The sequence below is a fragment of the Brassica napus genome, chromosome A9, assembly GCF_020379485.1.
Source record: "Brassica napus cultivar Da-Ae chromosome A9, Da-Ae, whole genome shotgun sequence".
Classification (NCBI taxonomy): Eukaryota; Viridiplantae; Streptophyta; class Magnoliopsida; order Brassicales; family Brassicaceae; genus Brassica; species Brassica napus.
This window is the reverse complement of record NC_063442.1, coordinates 37,626,805-37,648,757: the sequence shown is the minus strand read 5'-3', so window position 1 is coordinate 37,648,757 and position 21,953 is coordinate 37,626,805. Positions and strand designations below refer to the sequence as shown.

The 21,953-nt window shown below is 33.9% G+C and overlaps 5 protein-coding genes across 5 annotated transcripts; 3 read left to right on the top strand and 2 right to left on the bottom strand.

The window, feature by feature from the left end:
- Positions 1 to 5,402: 5,402 nt before the first annotated feature.
- Positions 5,403 to 7,504, top strand: LOC106368491 (cytochrome P450 78A9). Its single transcript, XM_013808467.3, has 2 exons — positions 5,403 to 6,456; positions 6,614 to 7,504. The coding sequence occupies exons 1-2, from the start codon at positions 5,479 to 5,481 to the stop codon at positions 7,232 to 7,234; spliced, it is 1,599 nt and encodes a 532-aa protein (XP_013663921.1). The 5' UTR covers positions 5,403 to 5,478; the 3' UTR covers positions 7,235 to 7,504.
- Positions 7,505 to 10,583: 3,079 nt separating this feature from the next.
- Positions 10,584 to 11,273, bottom strand: LOC106363659 (ENHANCER OF AG-4 protein 2). Its single transcript, XM_013803368.1, has one exon. It carries the CDS (start codon positions 11,271 to 11,273, stop codon positions 10,584 to 10,586), a length of 690 nt encoding a protein of 229 aa, XP_013658822.1.
- A 473-nt stretch (positions 11,274 to 11,746) lies between these two features.
- On the bottom strand, positions 11,747 to 13,422 carry BNAA09G55550D. Its single transcript, XM_013808466.3, has 2 exons — positions 12,645 to 13,422; positions 11,747 to 12,189 (listed from the first exon to the last, which is right to left on the bottom strand). The coding sequence occupies exons 1-2, from the start codon at positions 13,282 to 13,284 to the stop codon at positions 12,011 to 12,013; spliced, it is 819 nt and encodes a 272-aa protein (XP_013663920.1). The 5' UTR covers positions 13,285 to 13,422; the 3' UTR covers positions 11,747 to 12,010.
- Positions 13,423 to 17,552: 4,130 nt separating this feature from the next.
- On the top strand, positions 17,553 to 19,004 carry LOC106368489 (probable mitochondrial chaperone bcs1). The gene is given in 1 exon segment (NM_001316246.1): positions 17,553 to 19,004. A coding segment is annotated over 1 exon segment (1,452 nt).
- Positions 19,005 to 19,364: 360 nt separating this feature from the next.
- Positions 19,365 to 21,953, top strand: LOC106363658 (serine/arginine-rich splicing factor RS31). Its single transcript, XM_048741361.1, has 5 exons — positions 19,365 to 20,085; positions 20,231 to 20,340; positions 20,442 to 20,659; positions 20,770 to 21,069; positions 21,156 to 21,953. Exons 1-5 carry the CDS (start codon positions 20,022 to 20,024, stop codon positions 21,223 to 21,225), a joined length of 762 nt encoding a protein of 253 aa, XP_048597318.1. The 5' UTR covers positions 19,365 to 20,021; the 3' UTR covers positions 21,226 to 21,953.

The window sequence follows — 21,953 nt, the reverse complement described above, 5'->3', positions numbered from 1 at the left end:
CGTCCTAGCCATCTTTTGCATTATTAATGGCTTTTGGGTTTTGGAGATTAGAAGATTTAGAGATTAGAGAATTATAAAATTGAGGTTTCGCGAAAGAAGAGATGATTTAAATGCTTACATATGTAAAAAAAAATCATTTCATTAATGTTTAAACAATTTTTAAAACGACACCGTTTATCGAGATAACAGATGTTTACGGGTTTAACAGTTGATTTTTCAAGTTTTTAAAATGACCTAGTCATCAAAAGTAAGAGTTATAATGATCAATATTTAAAAATTAGAGTATTTTTTTGATTCAAACATGAATTCAAAGTTTTTTTTGCTTTAATTTAAAAGTTCAAAAATTTTATGGTAGCGAGCCAATTTAGAGGGTGAGCAGATGGACACGAGTCATGCGAGTTGTCTTTTATCTAATCAAGAAGACAACTATAGCCTTCACTGAATCTACACTCAAAGATGTTGGGATTGTTATATCACAAAAGACACGCCAAGTGTGCATTTCTATATTAACCCACCATCCTGCTAAACATCGACGATCAAGCTGTGGGGACGTTTTGCATGAACCTACCTATACGTGGCCTAAAAAGGAGTAGATGTTCGTGATTGTCGAGTTTATTAACGAGATTTAACGGTTGTTAATTAGGAGGTGCGCAGCTGTGTGCACTACACCAAGCTCCACCGTATCGCAACCAAAGAATATAATCTATTCATGATTTGAAGGAATGTCTTCACACGGCCACAAAGTCAATTTGTGTCTTAAACTCTTACCTAAAAGTCAATACATGGTTCTTTATGATTAAAGTTGTCTATTTGTCAATTATTATGTCTTAACCCTTTGTTTTTAGGGCGTCTGTTTTTTTTTTGTCACGTTAGGGCGTCTGTTTAACATCTAATTAAAAGGCAATTTGCTTAAATTATTATATACGTATATATATAACATATTTGTCGGATTTTTTATTTACGAGCTAAGCTATGGTCGTTTATACAATAATAAGGATGTTCTTTCAAAAAACTATTAAGTTTAGAATCTCTCTCTGGATATACGAATATACTAAAATCCAATTAGATATCTATTTTTCTTGCATTTTATTAAATGTCGCTTTCTAATTTTTACTCGTTTTTGAATTACAATTGTTGAGACCCCTTTATAATTTGAACTTGAGCATAATTAGCGGATATGGTCTAGCGTCGGTCTAAAGAAAATATAACAAACTTGACGAAAATTGACATTTTGAGTTTTATTATATTCTAGTGTTTTATTATTGTCTAATAAATCTTTTAGAACGTCGGAAATGTGGAATGTATTGGACAACGATATATTGATTATCGGGTTATTATATGTACTGTTTTATAATTGTCTGATAAATCTCTTTTTTGAAACTTTTATAAATCTTTTAGGACGTCGGAAATGTGACAACGTGGTGGACCGATATATAAATTATCGGACCACTATCTCCTAGATAAGTTAATGCCAAATTTAGATACACATAGAGTTTTAAAACTTGTTTCAAATAATTATAGTAATTTCGTATTAAAGTTTTCTTATTCTATATAGTAATAATATAAAAGACTATATAAACGGACAGATGTTAACAAATCATTGTTGTAGTTATTGATTGCCCCCCACGTCTTCGATGAATAAAAATAGGTAGAAAGTGTGAACAGATTAGGCTACTTAAATAAATAATCAAAGAACTAGTCAAAGTTTAAGTATTTAAAACACTTGTTAAAGATTTAATCCAAATTAATAAAAATTATTGGGAATGATTTATTATATTATTAGGTCCAAAATAAATCTATCAATTGTGGTGAACAAAAATTCAAAAAAATCTGCATATTATGTTTTCCAAATGAAAAAAAAAATCTTTCTCAAATTTTATCATTTTTATTCCATGTCTCAAACTTAGAAGAATATGTGGAATGAATTCATTCTTGGTACCCTTCATTATTTTAGTTTTTATTCCACTTTATTTATCATTTTATTTTTTCATTCTTAAAATATTATTCATTTTAGTCAGCGTAATTTTTTAATTATTACTTCTTCCGTTTCAGAAAGATACATGTTCTAAAAAAACTGTTTCAAAAAATGTAGTTTTTTTTATTTTCAATGCATTTTTAACAACTAATAATGAAAGATGTGAATTTCAAAAACGTTAATTGCATTTGTTGAAGTTTTATTGGTTTAGAAATATAAAAATATAAAATTACAAAAAACTATGCATTAATAACTAAATTTTATTATATTTTATTAATAAGTGTGAAAATCTTAAAACATGTATTATTTTGAAACGGATGGAGTAGTAACCAATAATTAATTGTTGGTTTTAGTTATATTAACTGGTTTTGAATCCTCTATATGTCATTATAATATCTTATGCTTAGTTTCTTATACGAATTCCCTGCTTAATTGACGTCTATGATTTATATTAGGTAATTTCTATCAGTCGGTAAGGATAATTTTACTGCTGATATCTCAACCAATTTTAGAAATTAAAATAAACAGAAAAGGATAAGAGAAAAGTACAAACTAAATGAAGCGTGTCTTTTATAAAGTATTTTATTTTATTTTTATAAAAAATGTAATATTATTTTTGATTGCTTCTATCTTTTTATAAATTTTATTATTTTTAATAAAAATGATAAAATCATAGTTCTCTACTGATAAATGATAATGATGCGTCATGCAAAGTATCACAAAATACGCGCGCAGAACTTGTCATTCAGTTCATGGCGGCGCTAAACCGTTAAATGTAATCTCACTTTGCCTCACAAGTCACAAGTTACAACTCAAGTTACCCCAACGGTTATGTATATCAGCCCTTATTATTCATCTGCTTTGGAGTATTTAGTATTGATAATAAAATAATCAAGATATATATTAACGTATACAAAGTTAAACAACAGTTGACGACAAAGGTAAAGATTAATCCTTATAAAAACAAAGGTAAAAGATTAATAATGCAGAAAAGCGTTACGATCATGGACTATGTCGTCTATGCACAACGAAGATATTATTCTCAATTGTTCAACACGCTTACTGCTAGTAAACACAATACTATATAGTGCTGCAACCGTGCACAAACATATTGTATGGTTTATTTTCCTAGAAATAACAATCAGGTATTAATATCAAAATCTTGATGTCGTATGCTGTGATCAAATACATATTACCTGCACCAAGACATACGTATTTTGATGTTCACATTAAGTAAAAATAAACGTTTTTAATAGTTAAACACGCATTTAATTCTAGAGTTTTTAGCTATCATGAATAATACTCTATGTTCCATTAAGATAAACTTTAAAAAAAAATTGTTTTACAAAGAAGTATTTTTTGTGTTTTCTATGAAAAAAATGTAAATTTCAAGAAAATTAATTGAATTTATTGAATTACTATTGGTTAAAAATTGTTGAAAATTGAAAATTACAGAAAACGATATATTTATTATGGTAGTTTAATGAGTTTTTTAATATGCGTGAAAATACTAAAAAATTTATCTTTTTGTAATGGATGGAGTAGTATTTAGAAAATGAGATAATATATATGCGTATATATGTGTATAATTAGAAGGTGAGAATGCTGATTAGAATTACATTTACAAATTCAATGAATTTACAAGATTGACTCTATGAAGTTCTATTAATTTTATTTAACAGTCAAATTATGTATAATTTACAATACAATGAATTCATAATGGTGAGTACAAAGTTCCACCAGTTTTATTTAACCGTCACGATAAGTTAAGTTAATGGCTTATGACATTTATATCTCTTAACATTATACGTTTTAAACTTTATAACCATTTTTAATGGTCTTTTGAGATGAACATTCAGTTTACAATCAATTCCATGAATGAAAATGGAGTTTACGTTTTGTTTAATAAAATGAAAAGTTTTATAAGTGGTATGAAATCTTAATCACTTTAAATATTTGCACTTTTAGATTTTGATGTGTATTTGTCTAATAGATTGATGAATAAATAGTCTTTAATTCATTGTATTTAAACAACTTTTGTGACGGCATTTAATCAACTTTTTTTCTTGTGGCTGAAAGGTCTCGCTTTACCAAAAAAAATTCCTAAAATAAAATGTTGATTTGGCTTATGTTTAATCAATTAAAACAATTATCAGCACCCACATAATCCATAACACAATATGTGTTGGTAAACCTCAAGAAAACGAAAGATTTTGTGATTATCTTCAAAATGTTTTGCATAGTTTTTCTGTTGCATTTTTCATCAGTTACTTTCCTGCTATAGCTGTTATACATCTAAAAGATAAATGAAATTGTGGTTCTTAGAAAATGTAAAGTAATACACAAAGTTGTAGCTAATAGGTTAAACCGTAAAGTGAAACAATTACAAGCTCAGTTTTGCATTATGTAATTTGTATATTTCAAGCAAGCAAAGGCAAATTGGCCAAATACATCAGGTATAAAGTATAATACTGACGGTTAAATAGAATGAAGTACACACAAAAAAGATCACTACTAAAAATAAACAAGATTTGGATCCGCATTTTAAAAATTAAAATACTTTTATCAAAATTTTATATTTTAAAATTATTTTTCTATAATATATAAATATCAATATAAGATTTAAGCTAAATTAAAAAATTCACTCTTGTATAAATAGTGTATATAGTCTACTAATTTTAACATGTTATGAGAATATATTTTGTATTATTTATTTTAAATTTAAATGAATGCAATTTTATATCTTTAAAAATTTATGTTAAGTTATCAGTGTAATGTGATTTGTCAACTACAATCATATTTAAGTTTTATTTTAATATAACAGAGTAAATAAATATATAAAATATAAATATCATTGAATTATTAGTTTTCTTTTATAAATAATAACTAGAATAATTAATAATGATTTGTAGTTTTTTCTTACTAATTATGAAATTAATAAATTAATTTATAAAAAATAAAATAATAATGAGATTTTGAAGATTCTATTCTTCGATATATTTTGTTTTATTTATATATATATAAATATTTAAAATGAAAATATATTAAAAGATATTGTGATTAAATTATTGAAAATATTTTTATATTTTATTTTGAAAAAACACACATTTGATAAAGTTCCTATATTCAATAATTGTTGTAGGATATTATAAAAACGTACATTTAATTAATACGTTATAGAAGATGATCCAAGTTAAAAAATCAGACATGAAAAAGTTGTATGATTATGTTTTAATAAAATAGATCTCACTATTAATAATAAATATTATCATTAAATATTAAATAGGTTCCATATAAAATACAAAAGACAACATTCCCTTTGGAATATAAAAAGATATGATATAAAGAATGAAATAATTTTTAGTTCTCAGAAATAATCTTTATAAATTGACAAGAGGGGGACTTTCCCATTTTTCCCTATATAAACACCTGAAGGCAGCAATTTCATCTCAAACCCCACAGCAAAAAGCCACTCACCTTTTTTTATCTCTTTCTCTGCTTCCATGGCGACCAAGCTCGACACAAGCAGCTTACTCTTCGCTCTCTTGTCCAAATGTAGCCTCCTTACTCAAACCCATCTCGCTCTCTCTCTTCTCGTAGCCTCCATGGCTTGCCTCGCTGTCTCTCTCTTCTACTGGTCTCATCCCGGAGGACCCGCATGGGGAAAATACTTCCTCCATCGCCGTCACCAAACCGCCGTGATTCCCGGACCAAGAGGCTTACCTTTTGTCGGAAGCATGTCTCTCATGTCCAACGCTTTAGCTCACCGCTGCATAGCCGCAGCCGCGGAGAAATTCGGAGCCAAACGTTTAATGGCGTTTAGCTTGGGAGATACTCGCGTGATCGTCACGTGCAACCCTGATGTAGCTAAAGAGATTCTAAACAGTCCGGTTTTCGCTGACCGTCCGGTTAAGGAATCAGCGTATTCCCTTATGTTTAACCGGGCTATCGGTTTCGCTCCTTACGGCGTTTACTGGCGAACGTTGAGGAAAATCGCGTCTAATCATCTTTTCAGCCCGAAACAGATCAAACGCTCTGAAACGCAGAGACGTGTGATCGCGAATCAGATCGTGAAATGTCTCGAGAAACAGAGCAGCGGCAACGAAGGACTCTGTTTTGCTCGTGACTTGATCAAAACGGCATCGCTTAATAGCATGATGTGCTCTGTTTTCGGGAAAGAGTACGAGCTTGAGCATGAACACGATGAAGTTAATGAGCTTCGTGGTTTGGTCGAAGAAGGTTATGATTTACTCGGAACACTTAACTGGACCGATCATCTCCCGTGGCTGTCGGAATTTGATCCTCAGAGAATCCGGTCTAGATGTTCTAATCTTGTACCTAAAGTAAACCGGTTCGTGAACCGGATTATCTCTGACCACCGTGATCAAACTCGTGACTCGCCTAGCGACTTCGTTGACGTATTGCTCTCTCTCGATGGTCAGGATAAGTTATCTGACCCGGATATGGTCGCCGTTCTCTGGGTACGTTACGTACACATGTCTTTTTTAACTTTGCGATAAAATAGACAAAAAGAACACAATAAATCATTTTTATTAAATCTGTTTGCAATTTTTAATTAATTAAATAATGCAATTATGTGACAACAACATAGTAATTACATTTTTGTGGGTTTTACAGGAAATGATATTCAGAGGAACTGACACGGTGGCTGTCTTGATCGAGTGGGTTCTTGCTAGGATGGTCCTTCATCCAGATATTCAGTCAATGGTTCACAACGAGCTTGATCAGAACGTGGGAAGATCAAGAACCGTGGAAGAATCTGACGTGGCGTCTCTTACATATCTGACTGCTGTTGTGAAAGAAGTCTTGAGGCTTCACCCGCCAGGCCCACTTCTGTCGTGGGCCCGCTTAGCAATCACAGACACAATCATTGACGGCCGTCGTGTACCGGCAGGGACCACCGCAATGGTGAACATGTGGGCTATAGCACATGACCCACAAGTGTGGGAAAATCCTTTGGAGTTTAAACCTGAACGGTTTGTAGCAAAGGAAGGTGAGGTCGAGTTCTCGGTTCTTGGTTCGGATCTGAGGCTAGCACCGTTCGGGTCGGGCCGTCGGGTCTGCCCTGGAAAGAATCTTGGTTTGTCCACCGTGATGTATTGGATCGCTACTCTTATGCACGAGTTTGAGTGGTTTGCACCTACAGGTGAAAAGACTGTTGACTTGTCCGAGAAACTGAGGCTCTCGTGTGAGATGGCTAATCCTCTTGCTGTTAAACTGAGCGGCAGGCGCGGTTAATGCAATTATACGTTGAAGGAAAAAGAAATTAGTGTGCGAGGCATAAAAGAAAATAAAGAAAAAAATTAAAGGAAGACAAGAAAGGCTATGAACACTTTCTTGATACGTAACGTGAGTGGTGGTGTGAGGAGTGATGTATTGTGAATATAATGAAAGCATTAATCAATACTATCTTGATGTCACGGAAAACAATAGTTGATTCTGCAACTTATATGTGGTTTTTAATTCCTATCTAAATATTACAAATTAATGTCCTCGTTTGAATGTTTATCTTTTGTAAACATAATTAATAATATGGGTTAATAATAACTCCGTAATTTTGGGAAACGTTATTTGCTTGAACGCGAACACATCCCCGATTGCATGCAAAAATTATATCACTCTTTCCTCCACTGATCATGCAGATAAACAAAACCCATTCTCGTCAATAATGTATTTATTTTAATTAAGCTTTTATTCCGACAAGACACATAACAATATTGGAGATGGTGGATTCATTAGGCTAATACCAATTCATGATAATGAAACAAGTTATATATATTCGGAGAATGTTTAAATTCTCTACATGACTACATCCTTAAAGTTTCAAATTATCGATCGATGCTTTATGTGAAAAAGAGATATTTGTTAAAAGTTAGCAAAGAAACCTAAGGGGTTGTTTTCCACATTTTTCCACAGCCAAAAATATATAAGATTCGACTTTATAAAAGTTGCAGATTTGACATACGCTCTCTTTTGTTTTATTTTTAATGGCAAATCGTAAATTATATTGGGAGACTCTTATATTGGTCCCGTTTCATTACAAGAACTTTACAACGCGTTTTTATAAATATATAGGACGAATGATTCCAAAAGTTAAGTTTTTCAAAAGATTACTAGCTAATTTTCCCCTTCTCTTCGACTCTTGTAGACCTCTGGCTAAGTCCTCGGTCGAGATCGCTGTTTAATATTATTTTTCTGCTGGTTTTGGTTTAGAACATAGCGAAGTGAATAATTAAACTATGATCTTTAAATATTTTTCAAAAAAATATATAAAAAAAAGATTCCCAAATTTGTAAAAAAAAACTTTTTTTGTTAAAGCCTTATTAAAATGTTTATACCCCTCAACATTTCAGGGACGCATAGCCCCTGTATGCGGACTGGTATCCTATGAAAGTGGTGTTTCTACGGTTCTAGATATGTTGAAAATTAAGTCGGTAAAATGTCCTTAAAGCGTCTACCAGTCCCCTTTTAGTGTGTTTATTTCTTCAGGCGTTGTGGTTGTACAGGCATATCGGAAAAGTGGCGAGTTCTTAGGTGAAAGTAATTTGCAGTGCATGATCCACTAGAACTCTCCTTCGATATTGCGGCTGCTAAAAGACTCCATTTGTGGAAAGTAGAGCATTTTCACCGACTAACAATTAATCAAGAAAAGTAAAATAACCTACAGGCCTTTATAACTTGCCTAAATCTACTAAACATCTATTTAGGAGAATGATCTGAGAAATATAGCAACACTGGAAAACCCTAATTTATTGCTCACACTTTTAATTTCATTGATCAGACAAACTAATTAATATACACTCGTCGCCTTTCTAAAATTGGCAACTTAACAATAATCGAATTTTAATAAAATAATATGCTGTTTAAATATGAGAAGAATATTGACTGAAATCACTTTTAAAGTGTGTGGTCTAACCTACATATTTTTTGTTTTGAACTTTTCGAGCATACAAATATTTATAACTAGAGTTATATAGTTTAAAGAGTGGTGGTATTTATAATATATAGTATAAGAAGATTGTGACACATGAATTATTAAAGAGTGGTGGTATTTATAATCTAATAAGGAGTAGGCACATAAGCAATGGGAAAGAACAAAATCTGACAAGATTTGAATTAATTGTGGTCTAATCATATACACTATTGAAAGATCTAAAAAATTGGATAAGTATCTATAAAGATTTCTTATGTAGCATCTTCTTAATGGCGTCATGTAGATTAAATAAATTGTCCTGTTCTGTTACATCAATTTCACTACGTCGACGACTTGACACATGCTGACTTACAAATTACAACAAGATTGGCTAAAATTGTTTATCATATATATACTGATGGATTATTTTTATTTGGTAACATATGAATATATTGATCGATTCTTTGATAGCATATAAATATAACTATGTAGAAAGGAGTTATATTTTTTCAACAGATATAACTCAAAAGTTAACACAATATCACTCAACTAAAACTTATGTAAGATTAAAAGTTCATTATTGATAACATGTTTGAACAGTATGAGCTACAACAATAAGTTAAGTTAAATCAGCGGTAACACATTTACCAATTAGTATCCATACAACACAAATGATTTAGCTTAACTTTGTACATGAGAACTTCTGAAAACCCAAGACCATTTAGACTATGTGCAATGGACATGTTGAATAAATGATTAAACTACTTGATTTTTACAATGAAGTTGTTGAAAAAAATTAAACAATGACGTGACATTCAACTAATTGAATTTATTCAACATGTTAAAAGAAAAAAAAAAGGTTCCTTAAAGCTTTTTTTTTTTGAACAAAGGTTCCATAAAGCTAGATGTCTATTTTGTATTAGATGTTTCTGATTTTTGATTTTTTTTACTCTACTCTAATTATTCGACATTAATTATTTCTAACAAATTTATTTAAAATTTGAAGTTTTTTATCTCAAAATTCATAAAAATTTATTTTCTATTAATAGACACTTGTTTTGTTTGATTTGGTATAATTTTTTTTTTCTAATTTTAAGTTATGTGTTTTATTTGTTGTTTTGTATGTTTGTATTTGAAGTTTCGTAATTTTATTTGTTTTAGTAATACTAATTTTAGTATTATTAATTTTTCTTTATCCAAGAATAGAAATACAAAATTAAATTAAATTAAATTTATTTTAAATTATGTCATTTTAGTTCTTTAAGTTAATCATAATCAACATTATTATTAATATGTAATTGTAAATTATAAAAGATAAAAATGAATTGAAAATAGTAGGATAGTGTGTTGAATTTTATTAAACAAAATTAGTGTAAAAATTAGAAATGAAATAAATGTTGAAGAATTAGATGAAAGAAAGAAAATATGACGTGAAGTGTTAAAAAGGAAAAGAGAGTGTAGAATAATAGAAACCATTAATGATAGTCTTACATATTACTTAGGCTTATCAACGGAAGCACTCACACTTATATACATGGACCAGCGTAGACAAAGTATTATATCAAATTATTAGAAATGCAGAAATAATAAAAAATCATTATTGTTTATGAGAATCACAATGTATCAATTGTGTAAGTCGTTTAAGTTTTTCTTCAATATTTTTTCTTAATAGATTTAGTTGATTGAGCTGTTGTAGCCGTTTCCATGGTCTTTAACAATTAAACCATTGCCAGAGTTAGGTTTCCAGTAGAGGCTAAGATGAACGCCAGGATCATGATGAGTCTCCGAGGAGTTGTAGACGACAGAGCCATTTACTATCTGAACGTTACTGTTTACAAAACCATCAATCGGTAGATTTCCACCAATATTATCGTTATGCTTCTTTGAGTTGTTTGACCTATTATCCTCTCCTTTCCCGACGCCATGTGTCTTTATCGGTGACCGTTTAATCTCCATCACAGCTCCTTTGTTTTCACCTGAAATGGTTATGACGCCTTGTGTACCCATAATAACGTCATCAGACTCGTGTTGCTGCTCCTCGTTTGAACCGTGGACGAGGTTTGTTTTCTCCGAAAGAATGCTTTTCTGATGAGTGACCTCTCCCTCGTCCCTAGGCTTAGCTGGTTCGTGTTTTATAGACCGTGAAGATGTAACCGGACTCGGTTTAGGCTCTTGCACTTCTTTTGGTGGTGGACGTAATGATGTGGACAGCGGTTGAGGCAGCGGAGGAGGTGAAGGCGGAGCAGGCGGAGATCGTGGTGGTTTGATGACGTGGCGGGGAGGAGATGGGTCGCGTGAAGAGTTTTGTGTTTGCCGGACGACGCCAGAGAAACGGTACCAGGAACGACCCGATGGATTCGACATTAGTTGGTTTTGTTAATTATGATATTTAGTTTTAATAATGCAACGGTTTTGGGATTTAGGTATGGGATTTGGTCCTTTATACATGCTTTGTGGTGTTATTTAGAAATAGATTAATTATGTAGTTTACCAAAACATATATTAATAATGTACGAGAAGGTATCAGATGCAGCTTTCAAAACCCACATATTACGATTGGTATCAATAGTTTTCATTCAAATCATTTTATTTATTTGCTCATTGTAATTTTGTATTAAAAACTAATATATATATTCTTTACGTTACACTTTTTGTTCGCCTTATCTTATTTTAAGGGTGAAAATTCGAATTGTGGCAGAGAGTATAAAATACAGTGAAATGCCAAACTTAAAAAGCAAAACTAGAATTTTGGCTTCCACAAATTCGACCCACTTATGTTGTTAATATTCCTGTTGTATAAGAGACTAATTTTAGTTTAAATATTTTATCAGTCAAAGTACGTAAATTCTTGTACATTGATAAAACCATTACAGCAGAAATTAAAACTCTGAAAACACATGTCTAAGAGTGTTGTTGAGCCATATATCATATCAGTATGCACTCACGATTCTTACAATTCAGCATTTACAAACACACAAAAAAAGTTGCATAAGACTTTGCAATATATATAGTCAAGACTCATTACAAGTCCAACAACTAGAACTGTAAAGACAAGAAAAAGACAAAAACAAAAGCGGAAGAGACCACAACAAGTGAAGGGTTTAAGGCCATTTGGTGAACTCAAAGACCTTAAGGACGATATCAAAACCTGTTGGGATTTGCCAAATGAAAAGAAGAACATTGAGACCGTTCAACGCAATGTGTAGATTCCTCGCCGTCTCATTCCCTTTCTGCATGGCCGGCACCAAAGCAGCTGCAGCAGCCCATAGCACCGTTATCCCTGCAACCACCACCATCAATTCATATTTTGACCATCTATGCACTAATATTAACGATTTTTTTTTTAAGAAATCAAATTTGGATGGTAGTTAAAAATAAAATTTAGACTCAAAACCAATTGACAGTAATTAAATTGGTTCATATATCTCTTATATACTACTTAAATCCTACAAATTCTGATGTAGGACTTTGTCACTGATATTAGTAAAAACCTTATATTATCTCATGATATTATAAAATGAAATCGCTATATACCTCTAGAAACCTTATGTAATAATCCGAACCGGAAAACTAAACCGAATATTTACATTTTTCCAATCCAAATTTGGCTCCTAATCTCAGACCGAACCACAACAGGATATTATTTATTTTCCTCAAATTTTCAACATTCTATCAATCATCCGAGTCCTAAAGACCAAAACATCTCAAGAGATATCGTCAGTGGTGAAATAATACCTGCTCCAGCGTAGAGATGAGGACCGGGGAAGAGTTTACCGGTACGAAGATAAGTGTTAAGACCACCAAACACAGACTCCAAAACACCAAACCCTAACAAAACAGAGCCTGCGTCAAAGTGTTTGTCTCTGTAAGACCCTTTGACCAACTCTTTCCTCTCTTCCGTCAACCGTCGGATCTCAAGCTCCGTGGCAGAAGGAGGCGACGAAGAGTCAACGACCGTGGATCCATCGGGAGAAACAGGAGTTGGCTTAACCTGTTTCTTGAGCTCGTTGATCTCGCTTTGGATGGTACGCACACGTCTCCATTGCCAACCTAAGTAACCAGCGTATAGAGTGTATACGAACAAACCTCCCATCACTATTGGGTGTATCAACGCGAACGATCGTCCTTCCAGGATCCCAAACTGTCCTCCAGCTGCTGCTGCATCCTGTGGATCGATGAGAAAGGGCAATGCGGTGAGTGCGAGAGGGAGGGAAGATGATTTAAGGAGCTGGAGGGCGTTGGGAATGGAGGGTAGTTCTGGGATCTTGGGAGGTTGCGCCTTGGAGGCTGGTTTGAGAGAGTTGAGAGTTTTAGGACGATGGGTGGTGCGAGGAAGAAGATGGAGTGTGGAGAGACAATGAAGTGTGGTCGCCATACTCTCTCTGTCTCACTTTGCTAAATTGTGACAGAGATGATTTTATCATGGCAAAAAGAGAGGAGAAGAAACAAGAGAGAGAGAGATCCTTAACCGCACAAACAACGAACCAAACAGATAAGAGAACTCCTCGAAAGTTTCACGTGTCAAAATATACGAACGCTACTTAAAATAATAATAAAACCTATAGTGTCAATATCCTTGAACATTTAACTGGGCATTAATGTATACTAGAGTCCATTTTAAGGGCCCATACAGCCCATAATATTTGTTTCTTCATATTAATTCTAGTTGGAGAACATTTTTTTATTGAGCCTAGGCATTCGGCCCAAATTGAATACGAACAGAAAGTTTTGGCTCTTGGTTATCATCGAACAAAGATGGTTGATGTCTTGATGACTTTTGTAAATTGTGAAATGCCAAAGTTTCGAGTTGGAGTATCTCTGTGACTTTCTGTGTGTACTGTGGACCGCGTGAGTCGTCATAAACATGCATAGAATCATTGATTGCGCCATTTTACAGTCAATAGACATATGCATGACATGAGAAACAGAAAGCACAGTGCAGACTAAAGCGTCAAATCACAAATCTATTTGTACTATACTACCTTATTTATATACAAAAAAAAAGAAACAAATGAGCGATTGCCTTTTTTTTTTTTTTCTTTTGAGCGATGGCTATGTATACGCATTTATTTGTAATCGTACAAAATTTTAGTTGAAAGTATTTCTAATAAATAGTACGTAGGTTTGATAGACTAGTATATATGACTATAGTTTGATAGTCAATCAGATATATAATGATGTAATTTCATAAAATTTAGAGTCTAAATGTTAATAATTAATATTTAGTATCAAGTTTTGTTGGTCTGCATGATCATGTATAACTATGATTTCAAAATAAAAATAAAAATTTGGACAACCCAAAACTCTGGATCGAAATCTAAATTATTATTTTTTCAATGAACAATTAGCCATTTTTAATCATATATTGACACACAAGGAATAGATGACCGAATCATGTAGACAACCTTATCTTCGACTTTAAGACTTTTGAATTTTCATCCCTTTGCATAAGAATGATTCAACGCGAAAATGTATTATAATAAAATCTAAACGACAAGTGATCAGTAATACATTGGCGTCACGTTAAAATCAATGCTTCTCCATCCAAAACCAGATTTCATTATCAATATTACTTGTAGATTGAACAACTTATTACAAAGAGGAAACAGAGGAAGAAGCAGCCAAAAATAAAACAACACAGAAGATGTTAAGCTTAACACTATACCAAAAAAAAATATTACTTGTAGATGTTGTAGAAATATCAGTTTCAGGAGTATATACATTTAGATTCTCATCAACATAGTAGTAAGCAAGTAAATGAAAACACCTTAAAGTAAGTGAATGTGATTTTTTTCTTCTACCAGACGTATTAAACATATTATTATAAGAGAGCTCTTTCTTTCCTTTCGACTAAATATTAAATTTAGAAACAAAGATTTGCTTACAATAATAGAAACACGATCCGAGCAAATCAAAACTACAGAGCCAAGACATTGGATTATACCTAACAGGAGTGTTTTCAACAGAAACAACTCATGCAGCCAAAAAAAGGTTGGCATGATGAGGGCACATATGATTGTCGATGATTCTCATTCGCCACATTACTAATAAAGAAAACGTTCTTGTTTGATTCAACTTCTTAAAAACATATTTACATATTCTTCTAAGAAACCGAAAGTGAAATTTAAAAGATAATTATGCTTTGAGACATGTACACCGCTTCATTCATTCAAGGGTTTAAAATTTGAGGACCACATTAGTATCGATATACTAATCTTTAATTTCTTGGTATATCAATGATATCTCTATATTCCTAACTTCTGCCTAAATTGTCCAGATACGTAGCATCAGGTTAAAGGTGGTGTTTGGTAGGCTATTTGAATTCTCTCTTTAGGTTCTGCCACCAAAAGCAGAGACAGCAAAATATATAGGATAATTGGTTGTTTCCATAATCATGTTGGTCACTACGTAACAATAAAAATAAAATCATCGATGTGTCTATACACGTGTTCATACAGGATCAAAGATTGTGAAGAACATATAGGTATGTCCTTTTGGACTAATTGATTTTTTTCTAGGGTTGGCCAATTTGGTTCGGCAGCACTTATGATGAAATCATATAGGTATGTCCTTTTGGACTAATTGATTTTTTCTAGGGTTGGCCAATTTGGTTCGTCAGCACTTATGATGATTAAAGAGTAAAGTTCGATGTTTCCAAGACCATTAACAAATAACACACAAAGTAATGAACTTGCTAGTTAAAGGTTAGACAAAATTTTGATTAGCGACGACATTTAGAAATATATATAAATAAATAAACGTCCATCATCTAATAGTCAAGATGCTAATTAACAGCAGTCCAAACCCTTGGTATATTTGACGAAAACACACACATGTTAATTGCCTTGTGTCCTGGTATCTATATCCACCCCTGATGCTCCATCTAATATATGATTTATGTGACAAAAGTATAATACTATTTGGTCGGAGTAAAAAACTTCAATATAATTTATACGTCCAGACTGTGAATTTCCATGTTTAGTGTATGCACACGTGGTTTTCCAATCATTGTTCATGCATGTAATATATATTACGTAGTTTGTTTGTTATTGATTTGAAAGTATTTTCTTGTCAACGATTTGATTTGGGTTCCTGCAAAAAATTTGTTTAATGCAGTAATTAGATTATAGGTATAACGTACGGAAAAGCGAATTTTTACTAAAGATTTTAAATGTTTAATCGCTTTTAGATCCGTGATTTGTGGTGATAATCTGACGTTGTCAATTGGCATATATCCGAGTGATGAAGTTGATAGAATTATTATACACTAAGTGCATGATGACTGTGAGTTAATACTCTGCTAATCTTAAATTTATGTATTATGATGTTAGGACCACTTTAATTATCTGTAGTTGATATTCGCGTTTCATGTAAATTACTTTTAGGAAACCTTTAATAAAAAAAACTTTTATTATGATATTAGGACCTCATCTTGAATCCAGATACTATGTCTTCACATATTCACATCCAAATACACTTGACAATCCTTCAAAACCGTAGGTTAATAGATAGCGAACTTACAACACGCCTGAGGCTACCAAGTCAAGATCAAATGATTACTACTGTCTTTCAAGTGTCCAACGAATGAGACGTCTACCATGGGATATATTTGTTGATGCGAAGATACTATCGTTTGGAGGTTCAACACATGTACTTGTATATACATAGTTACATACGATGTTCAGTCATTTATTTAAAATCCAATATATTCCGAAATTGATTATGACGAAATTGAAACCAAATCTACCCAATCAATTTTAGATAAATTTCTATATTCGTTACTAGTTTTCTGTAAAAAAAAATCGATGTTATAATTAAAAACACTCCCAATTTTGATCGCAAGACAATGACAAACACACGTATTCTCTTTATTTAAAATCCAATGTATTCCGAATATTCGAGCCATAAAATTCCTTCGTTCTCTTTATATAGAAAAATAAAAAATCAAGAAACAATTTTGGCCAACCAAGTTGACTTTCAGAGTTTGTCACGATCGATATAGTTGCATAAGCTTATTGTAACGCCAACAAGATTGATCCAGCTAGCGACCATATCAACTACCAAGAGGTATGCGTAGTCTTATTAAGTTTTTAACCAATTTATTTTTAACCATTTCATTACTAAAACTCGACGTTAGGAAGAAAGAAAAACCTGAAGAATTACATATGGTTGTTGTTGGTTTAGAACACTCAGCCTCAGGCTCTTAATCATGATGATGATTTGAAATGATCATTTGAATTTTTTGGAAACATATTATAGTAATTGATAACTAGCCATATACAGTAAGTAATAGTAATATATATGTAGTCTAATAAAGAAAAATATCTGAAAACTTTATAACTATATTAAAAAGGATTAAGATAATAATTGTGGACGTAAGCATCATTACATTACATTACTTGTGCAAGTGATGATTGAACCATTCAAACCAACCGAGCGGTAAAACGCCGTGACAGATATTTACCAAAATACCGAAACTACCCTTAACCGGTAACTATCACCGTCCCTGCCACGCCTCCTTTCAAAAAGATCTTCCTTCCTTCTCTTCCTAAAGTGTTCTCTCACGATTCTCTTTATACCCCAAACATGCCTCTGATTCTTTCTACGTAGTCATTCATTTAGATTCTAGGGACATTTCAGATCATGGGGATTCTCCGGAACTCGGTTATAGGGATACCGGTTTTGGTGGTGGCGTTGTTCTTGGTACGAGTTGTATTGTTCAAAACCGGTTTGATTTACACGGTTAAGCAATGGCGGATGAAGATCGTCGATTGGTTTCACGTTTATCAGTTCTACAGAGTCCCTGAGTTCAACGATAACTTGCAGGAGAATCAACTCTACCGTAGGGTTCACGCTTACTTGAATTCACTCAGCTCCATCGAGAATTCGGATTACACAAACCTCTTCGCTGGGAGAAAGTCAAACGAGATCATCCTCCGTCTCGATCGGAACCAGGTGATCGGAGACGAGTTTCTCGGCGCTAGAGTCTGTTGGATCAACGGAGAAGACGAAGACGGTTCGAGGAGTTTCGTTTTGAAGATCCGAAAAGCTGATAAACGGAGGATCCTCGGTTCCTATCTCAACCATATACACACAGTCTCGGAGGAGCTGGAGCAGAGGAACAAGGAGCCGAAGCTGTTCATGAACGTCGCCGGAAACGAGGAGAAGATCGGGAGATGGAGATCGATTCCGTTTACTCACCCTTGCACCTTCGATAACATCGCCATGGAGGCGGATCTGAAGGACAAAGTGAAGTCCGATCTCGAATCGTTTCTCAAAGGGAAACAGTTTTACAATCGACTCGGACGAGTGTGGAAACGGAGCTACCTTCTCTACGGACCTTCCGGCACCGGAAAATCAAGCTTCGTGGCGGCGATGGCTAGTTTTCTAAACTACGATGTGTACGATATAGATCTATCCAAAGTAGAAGACGACTCGGATCTCAAGATGATTCTGTTACAAACCACGTGTCGATCCGTGATCGTCATCGAGGATCTAGATCGGTTCCTCTCGGTTAAATCAACGGCTCTGAGCGTTTCCGGTGTTTTGAATTTCACCGACGGGATTCTCAGCTCATGCGCCGCGGATGAACGGATCATGGTCTTCACCATGACGTCTAAGGAGCAGATCGACCCGGCGGTGCTCCGTCCGGGTCGGGTCGACGTTCACATCCATTTTCCGTTATGCGATTTCACGGCGTTTAAGGCGTTGGCGAGCAGCTACTTGGGGTTGAAGGAGCACAAGCTCTTCCCTCAAGTGGAAGGCATATTCCGAGACGGTGCGTCTCTAAGCCCCGCCGAGATCGGAGAACTGATGATCGCCAACAGAAACTCGCCGAGCCGTGCGCTTAAATCGGTGATCAACGCGTTGCAAACGGACGGTGATCGGAGGGGAACTCCGGCGAGTACGAGACGGTTGTTTCACGAAAGAGCGTCGTCGGAAGATTACGAAGGAGATACGAGTGGGCCTTTATGCGGCGGAGGAAGTTCGCCGGCGGTGAAGGAGTTCAAGAAGTTGTACGGACTATTGAGGTTGAAAAGCAACAGGAAATCTCAGTCGTTCAATCTGACTCGGGAGCTAAGGAACGGTTCGTGATCTGAAACTTTAAAAGTCAACTGACAAGTGGAGATCTGTGATTGGCTGTGAGAGTATGAACAAAAACAATTGTTTCCTCAGTATTTAGTTGAATATGTACATAAGTTTTAATATTTATGGTTTGATGACTCACATTTTTTACATTTTAAACCATTTTTCTTCTTCCAAACAGCTTAAATTTGTAATTTTCATGTAAATTTAGAAAATTAGAGTTCTTGATGAACACACATTTTGTTTTTTTAATGCTTTTATAAATTGGATATAGTCATAGTCATATAACTGGGGGATCAGACTGGTTGTCACATAGACCAACCTAATGATTATACTCCTTACCTTCTTATTTAATGCATAATTTATGTTGATTTAAAAGTTTTTGGATTTTTCTATAACACATCTCACATGAACTATACACAACTCTAGTACAAGCCAAAAACTATACTAATCGACTGAAAGATTTTAGATTAAGAAGAAGAAAAAAAAAGACCCCAACGATAGTTATAGTGTGGGCCTATTTGTAGAGAAGGCCCATTATAATTTATGTAATCTCCTAATTCACCCCTGATGACGTTACGGCGTTAATAACACGCACGCTTGATCAGTTTAATCTCCAGTTGACATCAAATCTGGTAAAGCGTCACGTTTCTTGCATCTTGTAGTTTCTATGGCGATAGGGAATGACTGATAATCTGCACGTGGAAGAATCGTTGTTTGTTTGGCCTAGGCTTTGTATTTGAATGTGTTGGTCTGAACTGTGAAGTAGTGTGTAAAAAGGTCTTATTGAAGTAGAGGATCCTTGTATTGAGTATCTATTTGGTCGCAGGTATCTTCAAAAGGAACATGAGTTGCTTGCTTGCCATCTTCTTCCTGATTGTAGAGAAACTTTGGACTATGTCTGTCTATACAAAACACCGACGCTCAGATGGAAGGAAGTCAACTGAATCCAGATTGTTGAAGCATGCCTAGGAATCACTCGGAATTTTCTTGAATATTTATGTTTTTTTTTGTGTGTGCTTTGTTATGCTTACTACACCATGGAAACGCCTTCTACATCTCTTGTACACCAGCCTTCACATATATGCAGGTGTTGTATATATCTATTTAGCTATTTTATAGGGCACACTTGTTTTGCTTTATTGGCTAATCAACAGCATTGCAGGTTTTATGGACCGGAGGGACTGTCAATCTTTGTGTCGCATTTTTCTTATTCTCGTGTTTTTATATTGCAGGGTTTGGTTTTGAGTATTTTGAAGATGAACGGGATGCTGAAGATGCAATCCGCAAGCTTCACAATTACCGTTTTGAGAAACGCAGACTATCAGTTGAATGGGGGAGGAGGGTATATATATATATATATATAGTGTTCCCGTTTTTTTTTCGTGAAGCTCTCTCACTTTGTTTCCTACTTGTTAAAAAACTCTTTACTTGTCTGGTTTTTAGGGTGAACGCAGCAGGCATGGTGATGGGTCATATCAGAAGCCTACAAAGACATTGTTTGTCTGCAACTTCGACCCCTTTAGAACAAAAGAAGTCGACATTGAACAGCACTTTCAACCCTATGGAAAGGTCATCAACGTACGTATCAGGAGCAACTACTCATTTGCTCAGTTTGCAACTCAAGCAGATGCTACAAAAGCCCTTGAAGCTACTCAAAGAAGGTAAATAGCTACACAGCCGCCTGATACTTTTTCTTTATCCAAATATTTAACATGGTGGTGGTGGTAGCAGCTTTTTTTTTTATCGAACACATCACCTTTTGTGCATGCAGCCAAATATTGGGCAAGGTTATTGCTGTTGAGTATGGCTTAGAAGATGACGATGAAAGAGATGACCGACGTGGTGGTGGTAGTCCGAAGAGATCTCCTAGCCCTGCGTATCATAGGCGTCCAATTCCTGATTATGGTCGTCCTCGAAGCCCTGAATATGACAGAGGCAGGAGGAGTCCAGCAGCCTATGAACGACGCAGGAGTCCAGCAGCTTGTGAAAGACGCATGAGTCCAGCAGATTATGGACGTATGAGTCCTGATAATGGTAAACAAAGGAGTTCTTCTTATGATAGATACAGAAGGTAAATTATAATAATGGCTTTGGTTTCTCACTTGCACTCATTGGGATGTCTCTGTAAATGTTGATGGTAATGTTTTGATTGTATAGTCTATCTCCAGTTCCAAGAGGAAGAAAATCTGAAGAATGCAGAACCAGAAGCTACCAAGAATGCTTGTGACACAATGGTATCTCAGCCGTAGAATGGTAGAGTTCTAGCGTGTTTTTTCTATGTTGTGTTCGAGTTACAATATGTTGTTGATATTAGTCTGAAAACACTACTATAACTTGTGTCCCTGATGATTGTAATGGTACCTTGACTATGAATTCCTTTATAGAATTGGAGTGGAGTTCTATGTCTTCGTTTCTTGCAGTGCACTGTTACGCTACTCATAAGGTGGACTCATGTGGGGTTAAATGGGCCGGAAAGGCCCAATATGTGTTGGGAATCTTGTTAATGACGATTTTGAATTTTGATCTTTGAGAAAAAGGTTTGTATAAGAATTAAAAAGATGAAGGTCTAAAATGGAAAATCAAGAATATAATTCCTAACTTCAAAAAAGTTCAGTTCAGATACATGCCATTCTAATTATTTGACATCTAGTCAAATATGAATAAATCTCATATTTCTGATGATCAAAACATTTTAAGCTCCTCGACAACCCATAGTTTAGTATCACATATTTATCGGTTACATTTAACATGATTGAAATATTTTGGTCAACATAGATATAATACATTTATTCTACTTTAAAAGTTGAGAATTAAAATGATTTAGTTAAAATTTAGTCTTTCATTTCTATTAGAATAACTTATTTAAATATATATGTTTTGCTGACAAAAAAATTGTTTTGAATAAATTTAAAAGAAAACATTTTAAAATATGAATCAAAAATTAAAAAAAAATTA